The 12,976-nt window shown below is 40.1% G+C and overlaps 2 protein-coding genes across 2 annotated transcripts in view; both read right to left on the bottom strand.

Moving 5' to 3' along the window:
• LOC109955423 (uncharacterized) overlaps nucleotides 1–4,815 on the bottom strand; it is an 11,762-nt gene extending 6,947 nt beyond the window's left edge. The window contains 12 exon segments of the mRNA XM_020591562.1: nucleotides 63–125; nucleotides 266–337; nucleotides 434–505; nucleotides 692–757; nucleotides 1,304–1,369; nucleotides 1,448–1,522; nucleotides 1,628–1,687; nucleotides 1,928–1,981; nucleotides 2,070–2,138; nucleotides 2,340–2,392; nucleotides 2,943–3,042; nucleotides 4,511–4,815. Of these exon segments, the coding sequence (XP_020447218.1) occupies nucleotides 63–125; nucleotides 266–337; nucleotides 434–505; nucleotides 692–757; nucleotides 1,304–1,369; nucleotides 1,448–1,522; nucleotides 1,628–1,687; nucleotides 1,928–1,981; nucleotides 2,070–2,138; nucleotides 2,340–2,387 (645 nt within the window). The 5' untranslated portion in view covers nucleotides 2,388–2,392; nucleotides 2,943–3,042; nucleotides 4,511–4,815.
• A 1,697-nt stretch (nucleotides 4,816–6,512) lies between these two features.
• Nucleotides 6,513–12,976, bottom strand: part of apol1 (apolipoprotein L, 1) — an 8,258-nt gene continuing 1,794 nt past the window's right edge. Inside the window, exons 4-11 of the mRNA XM_020591575.1 lie at nucleotides 12,313–12,384; nucleotides 11,497–11,589; nucleotides 11,323–11,373; nucleotides 10,151–10,204; nucleotides 9,613–9,690; nucleotides 9,446–9,485; nucleotides 8,950–9,001; nucleotides 6,513–8,186 (exon numbers count right to left, since the gene is read on the bottom strand). Of these exons, the coding sequence (XP_020447231.1) occupies nucleotides 7,307–8,186; nucleotides 8,950–9,001; nucleotides 9,446–9,485; nucleotides 9,613–9,690; nucleotides 10,151–10,204; nucleotides 11,323–11,373; nucleotides 11,497–11,589; nucleotides 12,313–12,384 (1,320 nt within the window). The 3' untranslated portion in view covers nucleotides 6,513–7,306. The remainder of the gene's footprint in view (nucleotides 8,187–8,949; nucleotides 9,002–9,445; nucleotides 9,486–9,612; nucleotides 9,691–10,150; nucleotides 10,205–11,322; nucleotides 11,374–11,496; nucleotides 11,590–12,312; nucleotides 12,385–12,976) is intronic.

Below are 12,976 nucleotides of genomic sequence, written 5' to 3'. Positions count from 1 at the left end.
GTAAAAATATTCTCATGAAAGTACACTGGCAACTGCATCCACAGAGTTTCAGTCGCACTCACCTCTGCAGTGTCGGCGAGGCTGTCCCAGCTGTCTGACAGCTCCTTTGTGCCGCTCAGGGGATGCTGGAGAACAAAAGCCAACTTTAACATTTAGTAAGCAACCAAGTTTGGTTATTTCTGAAGAATTTGACCATAATGTTAGCTTAAAAATGTAAAAGAGAGCTTTCACAGACATCTACATGACCACGAACTGTACACATCACCGTGGTTGTGATGGAGCGTGGAGCTGGTTTAGGAGACTTTTTGAAGATCCCTAAAAGTCGACCTGTCTTCTCCTGAAACACAGACACATTCACACATTATCGGTCGATAATCAAAGGCAGAAAAGAGTGAAACCATCCGAGATCATCATCGTCAGACAACATTTGTACCTTTGATGTGGCTGCTTCCAACAGATTTTCCCAACTGCCAGATAATTTCTTATCCTCATCTGGATTTGAATCCTAAAAACACACAACAGATCATAAAACAGACAACAATACCACAACATACAATCAGTCTTTGGAGGCAGCCAGTGTAATTACAATAGAAAACCTGGGGGGAAGGTGCTGCTGAAGGTTTGTCAGAAGGTTTGTTATTTATGTTGAAGGACACAGATGCAAAGCTACATGAAAGAAACACAAACTGACCTCGTCAAACAAGTCGTCGGAGCTGGCTGATCTTCTTAATTTGCCAACCAGGCCTCCTTTTTTCACCTAGAACACAAACTTTTGTTATTTTTCTCAGCTCATATGCTCAAAACAAAGCATCTAAAAAGCAAGTAGATATTTTTAGTTTAATCAGATTTAGTGTCCTGCGCTTTACTTAGTATTTGCTGTATTTTTTTTCTTCATTTCTGTATTATTTTGGGGTTTTATTAAGGAAGTTGTAATGTTGTTTTAAAAAAAATTCAACTAATTTCATTCAAGTTGAGCTTCAATGATGTTGCTGTTCATGTAAACATGATGAAAACAGCCACTGTGAGACCAAAAAAGATGGAGAAGAGCTTTTTTGTGTGCGTGTCAGTCAGATTGTTGCAGCAACCACATGATGGACTCTCACTGATCACATCCTTCTTCTAAAGTCACCTCTGTCCTCCATGCAAGCAGATTTTAATAACATCTAACTGAAAGCACATTGTCTGCTGCAGTACACTCTCCTGGTTTCTGAGGAGGCGTAAACAGCTTCCTGGAAATATGTTTCTCCTAAATACAGTAGCTCGTTGACAGTGAACTTTCCCTCTGTTGCAGTTCACTACTCACCTTGGGCGTGTTCCGCTCTAACAGGATGTCACAGCTGGCTGACAACTCTTTCTGAGCCTCCTTGTCCTGAGGCAGAGACAGTGATGTTGTATGAAATGGCTGAGATTGTGTGCAGATACACAAACTCTCTGAACAGCCACTTACCTGTGACTCTGTGCTTTCACCAGGTGTCCTGGGAGTCTTTTTAAGGAGTCCACTGAAGAACCCTCCACCTTTCTCCTGATGGATTCACAGAAGAAAAAGACTTAGGATGACAAGTACTCACACATCAAACTGTAACTTGGATGAAAAACCATTAGGCATCTTGCATTTAAACTCGGTAACCTGTTTGTTCGCAGATAAATTCTCGCTGATGGTTGAGAGTTCACTGTCATGAGACTCATCCTGGAAAAAAAAAACAATTGATGACCTTAAAGACTGGTAAACCTTACTGGAAACACAGTATCTGATGAAGTTAACAATTTTTATCTTTCTGAGATGTTAACACATTAAAATGTGTGTCTTCTCACGTGCAGGGCCAACCCTTTCTCAACTTGCATGTGTCTCTGTTTCGCTATAACAGCAGCTATTTAATGAAAAATAAATAATAGCAATAGAAATAGAAACACATTTAAAAATATATACCTTATCATTTGATGTTGCAGCCCTTTTCATGTGGTATTGTGTGTAAGCAAGTTCCTGGACACAAAACAGAAGTCTGGCTAGTCACATGTGACGTTCTGTGTATGCGGATCACACACAACTAGACTGTTAATGCTGGACTCACCGCGTCTGTAGGTCGAGGAGGCACCAAGGGAGCTCGTTTGTCCTGGCTCTCTTGGTCATTTCTTGTTATCTGCAATGATCATTTCAGAATGACTTATTTACAACCTTTCTATAAAATCCTGAAGTCATATTTTAAAACATGTCACCTCACAGACACGTCAGCAAAACAGTAAATGTGATAGCATATACTGTATCATACAGAATATCAGTGGAGAGTATTCAGACCGTGTTGTGCATTAGTGTTTCCTGTGTTATATAGAAATCCTCTCACATGTTTGGGTTTCTTTTTGACTTCTGGTTTCATCATACACACCTCCATCCTGCCTGTTAGAGCAACACAAGGAGAACAAGTGTTAAATTAGAACCATCACTTGCCAATGGTGCACTAACAGGAGAAGCAAAATAATTTCCCCAAATACTTTAATACTTGTTTTTTTATTTTCCAGGATGTTTCTCAAGCTGTTTCACCATTGTCTGCACTTTGTCTGACACTGACACACACACACACACACATTATATATCTCACATAATGAGACAGACACTAAAAGTGCGTTAACAACAGAGGATGGGTATTGGTGTTTAGTCAACTGATTATGAGAAAAGAGGCAACGTTGTATGGAAATACAGTATTTATTCTTAATTTGAGCCAGTTGCCAGTCATATACTGAGATAAAATGTCTTTTCATAGGATTTGTTGATAGTAAAAACATAAAATACATCTGGTGTCAATGTAAGTTAAACTCTCAGACAAGCAGACAGGGAGACTGAGGGAGGGCTAGAGTCAACTGGCAGGCACAGGTTGGCAACAGGTGAACACAGCAAGAGGTCAGAGGTCAAAACCAGGACTGAGAGCTGACATGGCTCAGAAGACAACCTGGCAGAGGACAGGCAGAGGCGCTCAGGGGCTGATGAGGGGATGGGGAACAGGTGAACAGGTGGAGGAATCAGGTGAGGACAGGTCGGAGCGGCTGGATCTGGAATGAGAGAAGAGTGAGTGGAAATGGCAAAGGTTGGAAGAAAATGAACGAAAAACTGAATCCAAGAATTAACGAACTGTTGTAACTGTATAATCACATGCTCTGTTCTTGCCAGGCCTATTTTTGTGTATTGTGTTTTAATACTTTGTCGCCCTTATGTAACTTTTTTTATTTTAAGACTAAGTGTTCTTTCTGGCTTTGACTCCTTACCTGACTCCAAAGGAGAGCTGCACAAGAATTCCTATATGCCTAGACTGTCTCTTTATGCATAAATGGCAAATAAAAATCTTGAATCTTGAGTCACTGAACTTATCTCAATCTACTGTGGGCAAATTGTGACTCTGACCTGTACAAGAACTCACTTATATTTAATTTCCTACACACACTCAGGTGGCAGTTTATCAAGTAGCCCAGGCTAAAGCTAACAGTGTTATCCCGTTCACTTTCTGTTGAAACTGTTTCAGAGGTGTCGAGGATCATTCGGGTGATTGTACTTTGTGCTGCTGTTGAACTGTGTTACACGGAGAAGTGTTTCTATTATTTACTCAAGCCTCAGTACGGTTTAGAAAAACAAACAGAAATAGAAATTACAGAAATACAGGACTGTTGTATTAGACTGCATTACTTTTACCTAGGAGCTCCCAATGAACAAGCAACAATCATTATCAGTGGTGAAATAGGTAATCAGGTTGTTTACTTTAGTAAGATAAGAAAACATTTTCAAGCAGGGGTCTGACGTCAGTACTGAGTCCAGCTACTGCGTGCACGGTGTCTTATGCAAGTCTAATGTACATACAGTAGACAATAGTGCCAAGCTTGCGATAAAGCCAAATAACACATCTCTTCAAATCTGTTTCTGACCACTACTATATCTCACACCAGCTTCAGTACAGTGTGTTTATGAGCGCACACAACTGAAAAGCACTGAGAACAATAAAGTCTATTAAAAGTGAAATGTCAGTGTTTGTCTTATATTGTTAGGCTTTTAATTTTCATGTAGCCCACCCTTTAAAAAGATTTTGTGCAAACATGAACTAATTTTATGTTAAGATGAACGAGTATACATATTTCATAGTTTTCATCCAGTTTATAGCAGATACACAATTAGAACTGCTCAGCGATTAGGATGACTGTGGTGGTCAGGAAGAAGAGGAGAGGAAAGACAGAAAAGAAGACCAAGTGGTGGAAGTTGCAAAAGGTTATTTTTACTGGAAATAATTTTCACAAAACGTCCAATCCTTCATAGAAAGTACAATAATCGTAACAAATCAGTTTAAAACAAATGTTTACTGTGAGCTACACAGTATGAACCATTTAGAGAAGTACCACAACACACATTTCCCAAATGTGTGTGCTACAGTCAGAGCTGCTCTTAAATATCATCTTAAATTGTAAAAAAAAATTTAAGAGGGGAACATGTACACTGGGCTAAAGCCTGAATCACGTTGCTGTCAGTTTCACCTACCGTATCTTCACACTTCATACACCTTGAGCCAAACAATATCATAGCAGAAGGCTGCTTTACTGACATAAACCAGGAGCTGGTACCGGCACAGCATCTGCGCACGACACGTTCAATAGCTCCTGCAAAGCTCCGAAATCCCAGTGTCCAAGTCACCTCGCTCTCAAGTGCGTTTGTTTTCTTTTCTATTATAGCCTGTTTGTAAAACCAAAGACATGTTGGATTCGTCTAGCAATATCGACAGACTGATGCTTTTTTAAATGACTTTCCAACGTGTCAGGCTACTTTTACCCTTTGAAATAGAGACAAGTAAAACACTAGGTATCAGACAGCATAGGTGCAACCCAAAAAGATTTCACATCTCTGAGCTACCCACATAATATGTGAAAAGGTTCCCACTTCATTATTGTTACACAGGAGGATAATGGATATGTTCCAGAGTTTCCTAGGTGTTAAAAAACATTTATGATCAAATTTAAAATTCACCATTTTCTGATTCAAATTTTGACTTAAGGCAGCAACACTTACCCCTGCGCTTTTTCAGTTCTACTGCCAACTCTTTAAAATCAACCTTGTCACACTCAATGCACTTGTGGTTTCATGTTGCATAAATATTCCGAAACCTTTATCTCCTTCCTGATTTCTGCTCACCTGGGAGTGGCTGTCTTGAGGTCTACCTGTGTTTGTGGGATTGAAAGAAACTCATTTCGCAGCCTATTGCTCCCACTTGGTGTGTATGACTCACAAGTATCAACATGTAAAAAACCAAACATGTTGTGAGCTATTCAATAGGTAAGACGTCATGTGGTGTGGTGGAAATTTACACGCTGTAGCTGAAGCTGTGTGTGGTCTATAACATTACAGCAGAAATACTGAGGACATAACATTAAATTCTCACAGGTCAATGCCACTCCTAAGAACTGTTTTTACTATAGTCACCAAAAATAGTGGCTATTTGCTCTTTGCTCTTTTATTATTATTCATTTCATTTGTTTGCCCATTCAATTCAATTCACTGGTTTCAAAACATCACCAAATGTCTGTGGTTTAAAATTAGCCTGCTGGCACTGACACATTTACAGATTTGGAAGAAAAGAATAAGCTTATTGACATCTCAGCTCAGAAAGCCGGAATACCAGGTTTTTCTGGATGCTTGGCACACACAAGCATGATCTGGCATTAAATTCCGTCAGCAAAGAGGGGGAAACGATTTGATTTGTTTTCCATGTAGTGCTCTTACATGCAGCTAATGCCTTTGGTCCTGTACCACATAGCCTACTGTGGGAAGCACTAGCTTATTATAAGGTACCAGACTTAGTTAAAGAGCTAGTGAGAGAATATTTTCAGGATATCCAGATATGTTTCACAACAGCAGAATATACTACAGCCTGGCAGTGACCGGAGAAAGGCGTCATGGCAGGATGCACGTTCTCACCACCACGGTGAGGACCTGACATGTCCCTTGTGTTCAGGTGTAGCATCACTTCAGCACAATACAGTTATAGACTCATTGGAATTGTTAAGTCTTCTTGTGTTTGACAATCTTGGTAGAACAGTGTCCGTGGTTGGACAACTGAGGGGGGACCCGGCTCTCAGAGGTGACTGCTGTTACAAGTCAGTCGGGCCAGACATTGCTTAACCTGAACAAATACAGCAACAACACAGATCCAGTGTGTCAAGCCACATATCTGCTCTTTGCTTGGGTGAGGACAGGATTCAAGGATGCTTTGTGTTATGACAGGAAAATGGTTTTGCTTATTGTGGGGCTCTGAAGATTTATGACATCATGGCCTGACACCTTACTGTTGCCACCGCTGAGATATTTGCAGTTGGCGTATTTTCATATACATCTGTCATGGAAATCTCAGAAGAAAAGTAAACCATGCTGAAGGACAGTTTGATATACAAGTTTATCTTGGGTATTAACTGAGCAGATAGCAACTCTTAGTAGGTGCACAGTAGTTGGCAGAAGGAGGCAAAAGTTTTCTTGCTTTTTATATGCACAGATTGACCAAAGTTTCTCTGATCTTCAAAGAATAAATTTCATGTTTACATTTATTACACATGGAGTTCTACAATATGCTGCACATAAAAGGTATCAGTGAATGAACTCCACCCAGAGCAAGACAAAAAATAAATATGAGGTCCTTTTAACAGACCACAGAGCTGACAGCAGAGCTTGCAGTTTCACATACTGACACAACTGCCAGAGAAGCAAATATGATACTTTATGTACTGCAAACATTCCCAATAGTGTGAGTCATGTTTGAAGAAATCAGTTCCCTAAAAGAAAAATTTAGAGGTTTTGCAAACTTGTGTATTTCATCAAGTGTGAATTCTCCTAATAGGACAGGAAACGAGGGAGAGATAGAAAGGGAGGTCTGCGACCAAGGTCCGTAGCCAGACTCGAACCGCACGCGCACACTGTGCCTGGCATATGGTTTACCATGCTGACCATTCAGCTACTGGGGCACCTATTAGTTTTTGGGCCAGTATGTTCAGAAGCCCTTCTGCAAAGGAAACTGGGGAACTGACAATTCTTCCTTTTAAAACTAAATGATTAAAGCACAGTTTAAAGTCTGGGTAAAGCAAAAAATCAGTGATTTACTTCCAAACGCATTATACAGGTTAGAAAACAGCTGCTGAATGTGAAAAGACTGAGAACTATGTAGTGGGACCACTAAACAGTTATTCATCATATTTATTTCTACCCTACCTGGACTTGAAGAATTAGTCAAACACATTCTTGGCTCTCGGTGTGTTTTTGATGGCTTCTTTAATGCAGTCGACTTCATTTTCATCAACTATCATATTTGTCATATTTCTGTTTCTTATCAGTATCTATAGCAGCTGTATGCCTGTTTTCTGGTGTGATGGACTGCAGCTCTTCTCGTATAGCGTTCAGCTCCACCAGACCATCATGCAGCTGAGTGACCACCTCCCTGATTTTCGTAGCAAACTCTGATTTCGCTCCTTTCTTGAGTTGTTTGGAGTCTTTCGCCACAAAGTAGATGTCCATACCTACAAAGAATCCAGTCAGCACACCAGTGGCCATGCTGGCAATCTGGAGCGCTCTGGCTGCTGTGGTTCCGGCCACGTGGGCAATCTGCACCACACGCATGATCTCGTTGGTGTTGGTTAAGATAGTCTTTCCTGCCATGGCGCCATCCTCATAGAAGCTGCTAGTAAGTGCAGGGAATTCATGATTATACACATGGCTTTTCAACTTGATCAAGTCAAACTTGCGCAGGTTTTCGATGCCGTGCTGGATGAATTTCAGGCACTTGTTGAGGTCGACCATCTTTCCCTGGTAGTCCTCCACGAGCCTCTCCACCTTTTTGCGGTCCATTGAATTGTTGACCTGGTTGGAGATGCCAGCACCTGCTGATGTCAGCCCGCCTGCTGTGGCCACACCCAGCCCCACTGCTGTCACAATCAGAGAGGTTCCCATGGTTACAGGGGCTAAGGCAAGGCCGGTAATTGTGGTTATGCCCCCAATGGCGCTGGTGGAGCCGCCGGTGATTTGAGCGATCTTTGTTTTCTTGTTGAACTTGTCTAGGCCATCTGCAATGCTGTTGAGGTCGATGATGTGCTGCCACAAGCTCTCAGCATGCTTGATGAACAACTTGTTGAAGACACGGATGCCCTTCTGCACCTTCTCAGCCGTCAAAGCAAAAGCCCTGAGAGGAGGAAGTTGACAATAGCCACATAGACCTTGAACACTGTGCCTTTGTTCCTTTTTTCTCACTTACTATCAGTGGTACATATCCACGACAATAATAGTAGTTTTATTTGTCCAAGTTTGAGATATCCAGCTTTGAGATTTCAGTTTGCTCTACAATAAAATGGAGGTTAATACATTTTTGCCTGCTGGTCAAAACACTGAAAAAACATATTTAAAAAGAAGCAATGTCCTGGTCACTCATTGGATTATTCAGAGTAACTTTGGCATTGTTCCTCAGACTGTTTGACTGAGTTCAGATGTCATTTTTCAGCTTTTGTGCAGCACAAATGAAACTCTGTGCTCATGTTTTAGATGTGGATATCTCAAAACCCAGATAGATAAAACCCATCTGTCTGTATTGCTAATTAAAACCAGAAGTGAGTGAAATAGACTGAAATATTGCTTTAAAGGATATGGACGGCCATTTTCCATAAACAGTATTTTTAACCAGACCCGAGTGTGAAGAGCTAGAGGAATGTAAAGAAAGCAGTGAGCCCATGCAAGACCTAGCACATGTGCAGTTGATTCTGACTAGTGTTAACTTCAGGAAATTTGCTCCGAGACCATGGGGCAACATAGTCGGGTCTGGGATTTTGTCATGAAAACACCTGTCACCCAGTGCAGCGGTGTGTTTGTATGAAGTTTGCTGGAAATATTATTAATATAGAAAATAACAGGCCTTATCCTTTAACACCTACAGTATCTGAGCCTCCACTTACTTGGCCTCTTCTTTTTCTGTCATGTCATCATCTTGAGGTGTGTCTTCCCATGCTGAGGAAGTAAAAGTAAAAGAGAATAAGCATCAACTTTTCCATTATAGTGTGCACATTAGATGGCCAAAAGAATGTAGACAGCCAAACATTAATCTGCTATAACAGCGTGTGGGTACGTCGTCAACTGATTTTGGAACCTGATTAAAGGGCTTTGGTTCCTTTCAGCCACACGAGCATTAGTGATCCAGAGCACTGCTGATGATTGGGCAACAAGACCTGGATCAGCAATCCAATTAATCCCAAAGTGGTTCTCGTGCATGCCAGTGAGATTCTTCTACATAAAACTGGGAAAACCATTTCTTTATTGAGCTCGTTTTGTACATGGAGGTAATGTCATGTTGAAGATGGAGAGCGCTCAAGCTGCCGTCTGCATACTTTTGGCTGCCACAATGTTATGTGGTTCAAAACAAACAAAAAAAAACAAAACATATTTCTAACTTACACTCCACTGTTTTCCACCACTCCATGACATTCTCCACACGCTGAAAGACACAAGTAGATTGTGAGCGTGTCTGCATGTTTATTATTACTATACAAGCAGTGAATATTAAAGTGTCAGACTACACTGGAATGTAAATGTGATGACAGCACTTTGCTTCAGTGACCAACCTGACCATCCTCAGGCTGCTCTGGGGATGTACAGAAGTCATTCAGCTGCTCAAACAAGGGCCTGCTTCCACCTTCATTCTGAGACAACAGAAATAAAGCAGCACAGCTTAAAAACCATACACTATATAACACCAGACAAGACTGAGACACTTTGAAATCACAACCATACAGTCTCAGTTTCACTTTTTATATTGTATGTGCTTAGATTAGGAAGTGATGACCAAAGGGATTCTGAGTGTACTGACTTATTTCTGCTATTTTTGCAGAAGTAAAAAATAGCCAAAATCTTTCATGTACATATTGAAAAAGGATGTGCATCCATGCAGAAACGCAGTGTGGTGGTGTGCAGGTGGAGGGAGGGTTCATGTCACAACAGTCTGTGGCTGGTGAACAAATCTACTGACACACTGGGAGGGAAAGGTAGCTTTAAGTTTGTAAGTTCTGTATGTGTGGAAGGTGGGTGAAAAAGAGAACCAACAACAAATACAATTATTTGTCTCATTCAGAAAAGGACCGATGAGCATTTTATTTTCTTTACCTCTGCCGTGTTGCCTGCAGCTCCATCCTGTCCACACTTCTGTACAATTTTTGGCTGAAATCAGTGGACACAACACACGCTGTTAAAGCACCTGTAATTGCTTTTATAACATCTCGCTTAGATTACTGTAACTCGCTTTATTTTGGGGTTAATCAGAGGTCTCTCGATCGCCTACAGAAGATTCAGAATGCGGCTGCTCGACTGCTGGTTGGTGGGAGAAAAAGGGAGCATATAACGCCCGTTTTGGCTTCTCTGCACTGGTTACCAGTGCATCTTAGAATTCATTTTAAGATTCTTTTATTTGAATATAAGGCTGTAAATGGACTGGCACCACCTTATGTGTCAGAGCTACTGCACCCCTATTGTCCTTTGCGGCACCTCAGATCAGCTGATCAGCTGCTCTTGGAGGTTCAGCAAACGAACCGAAGACTTAGGGGGGACAGAGCGTTTGCAGCGGGGGCCCCTAAACTGTGGAATGCATTGCCTCTCCACTTTAGGCAGGCCTCGTCACTGGTGTTGGTAATTTGTTTTGTTTATTGTTATTATGTTATTGCCGGTGTATTTTATTGTGTTGTTTCTATGTGTTTTGATTTTAATACAGCTGTGATGTGTCACTGTGTTAAGCACTTTGGGCAGCTATGGCTGGGATAAATGTGCTATATAAATAAAGTTGATGATGATGATATGTTCTATAAGGATAATCAACTTTATTGGCCAAGTATATTACACACAAGGAATTTGTTTCCGGTACAGAACCGAGGCAGCCAACGCAACCGATGGCTCCATGTTCAATAATCTATTAATGAACTTAACTAGCAACAAGCACTGAATCCCTGAAACTGGAGGATGAGTTGGAGAAATCATTTCATGACTGTTACATGTACAGCGGTATGACATACTGTAGGTCTGGATCAGTCCACCCAGATCAGTGACCTGTAGACACAATTGTCTACTAAAAAAGAGTGGCACAAATCTGACTGCTTTTGTGTGTAGGATGGAAGGACATGACGGACGGAAGGAAGGTGTGATTAAACCATTGCCTCCAAAGATGTGAACTGTTTAAGGAGCCCTAACTGCAGGTATACAAACATTTGGTTGATGTGTTAAGGCACTGGGTGTTTAACAAGCAGCTATCATCCACAAGGGAGGAAAAGTCACATGCTGAATGTTACCTTGACTTGAGGCATGAAGGGATTGCGTCTCTTGGGTTTCTTGACTTTGGTCTAAAAATAACAGGATTGCAATGTTACTATGAGGAAAATATATTTGTTACTGCTTGTTATCATTGTCAAATCAAACCAGGAAATGTTAAATCAACAGGATTAGCAAGAAATTAGTTAAAAGACCTCCTCTGACTTGTGCTTGGCCTGCTCCTCTTTCTTTTCCTCTTTGGATGAAGTCTTGTCTTCTTCTTTCAGCATTTCAGAATCGGCCACAGCCTGATGTAAACACCAGAGTGTAAACACAACAGTGGCACGAACAAGCAAGTTGTGTAGCACATTAAGTTCTACCTATTTTAATATAAATGTTATATTCTAACACTGACTTCAGTTAATATATTCGACAATTTGTATGCAAAATAAACATTGAATTACAATTCATGGTTTCCTTCAGATCTTTATGCATTTTAGATTCAAAGAATTTTACTTATCACATGGGGACACTTTTAACCATTTCTATTGCTGTGCCTGATGCGATCGTGTCTTTCTTGTGATGGACAGAGCAGGTTAATAATTCACTGTTTTAATTAGGGCCGCGTCTAACGGCTAATTCCATTATAAATTAATCTGCAGATTATTTTCTCATTTAACTAATTAACCCATAGTCTAAAAATGTGAAACTGTTTATAATTGTTTTGTCCAAACATCAAGCCAAAACCCAAAGATGTTCACTTTACTACCACATACCACAAAGGAAAACGAAGTTTATGCTAAAAGAATATTTGGTATTTGTGACTGAAAAGGAAAAAAAAACAACCTAAAAACAATGTAATCAAACTACTGATTTATAACACTGGCCACATACAGTCCAACTTGTCATACTAATATAATACACTGATATTGTATGTGTGTATTTGTGACAAACTGATCAAATCACTTTATACACTGCCCTTTCACTCACTGTAATTTAAATTAAATAAGGAGACATTAAAACAACATTACCTGTGCCTGAGCAGATGGTTCCGGCAACTTAGAGGATCTCTTAAATATCCCTTTGAATAATCCTCCCTTTTGCTGGATGGGAAGTGAAGAAAAAAGCATTTATTTGCACTAATATGCATCTACAAAATGTTAAATATTAAATCACAAAAAGAAGACTCGTCTCCAGGTGTTTGAAAGATATGTGTTCACAGTCCGGTTTCAGGTCCAGATTTCAAGTCTGGACTTAAAGACTTGGTCACAGTAAATTCCGAGTGATTATCATGTTTGTAGCTCTGAGAAAATTCATCATATTAGTGGTTTGACTCATAATAAAGTTTAAGAACCACATAAAGACACACTGTCATGTCATGACCAAATCAATATTTTTACTTTTGGTACTTCAAGTATTTCTGATGTTAATTCCTTTTGTACTTCTACTTAAGTAAAATTCTGAATGCAGGGCTTTTATTTGTAACAGAGTACTTTTATACTTTGGATCTGAATACTTCTTCCAACACTTCTTAAATGTAGAAATATTAAGTAATAAAAAAATCTATATATATTCTACAAATAGCTACACTACCTCAAAACTGTATGCTACTTAGCCTAGAGTACTTGAGTAAATGTATTTAGTTACTTTCCATCACAGTAAATAAAACAGGATGCTAAGTTACTTTAGGGAAAG

This window comes from Monopterus albus, unplaced genomic scaffold (assembly GCF_001952655.1).
Source record: "Monopterus albus unplaced genomic scaffold, M_albus_1.0 scaffold14.1, whole genome shotgun sequence".
NCBI classification, from domain to species: domain Eukaryota; kingdom Metazoa; phylum Chordata; class Actinopteri; order Synbranchiformes; family Synbranchidae; genus Monopterus; species Monopterus albus.
This window is presented reverse-complemented; position numbering and strand designations above follow the sequence as displayed.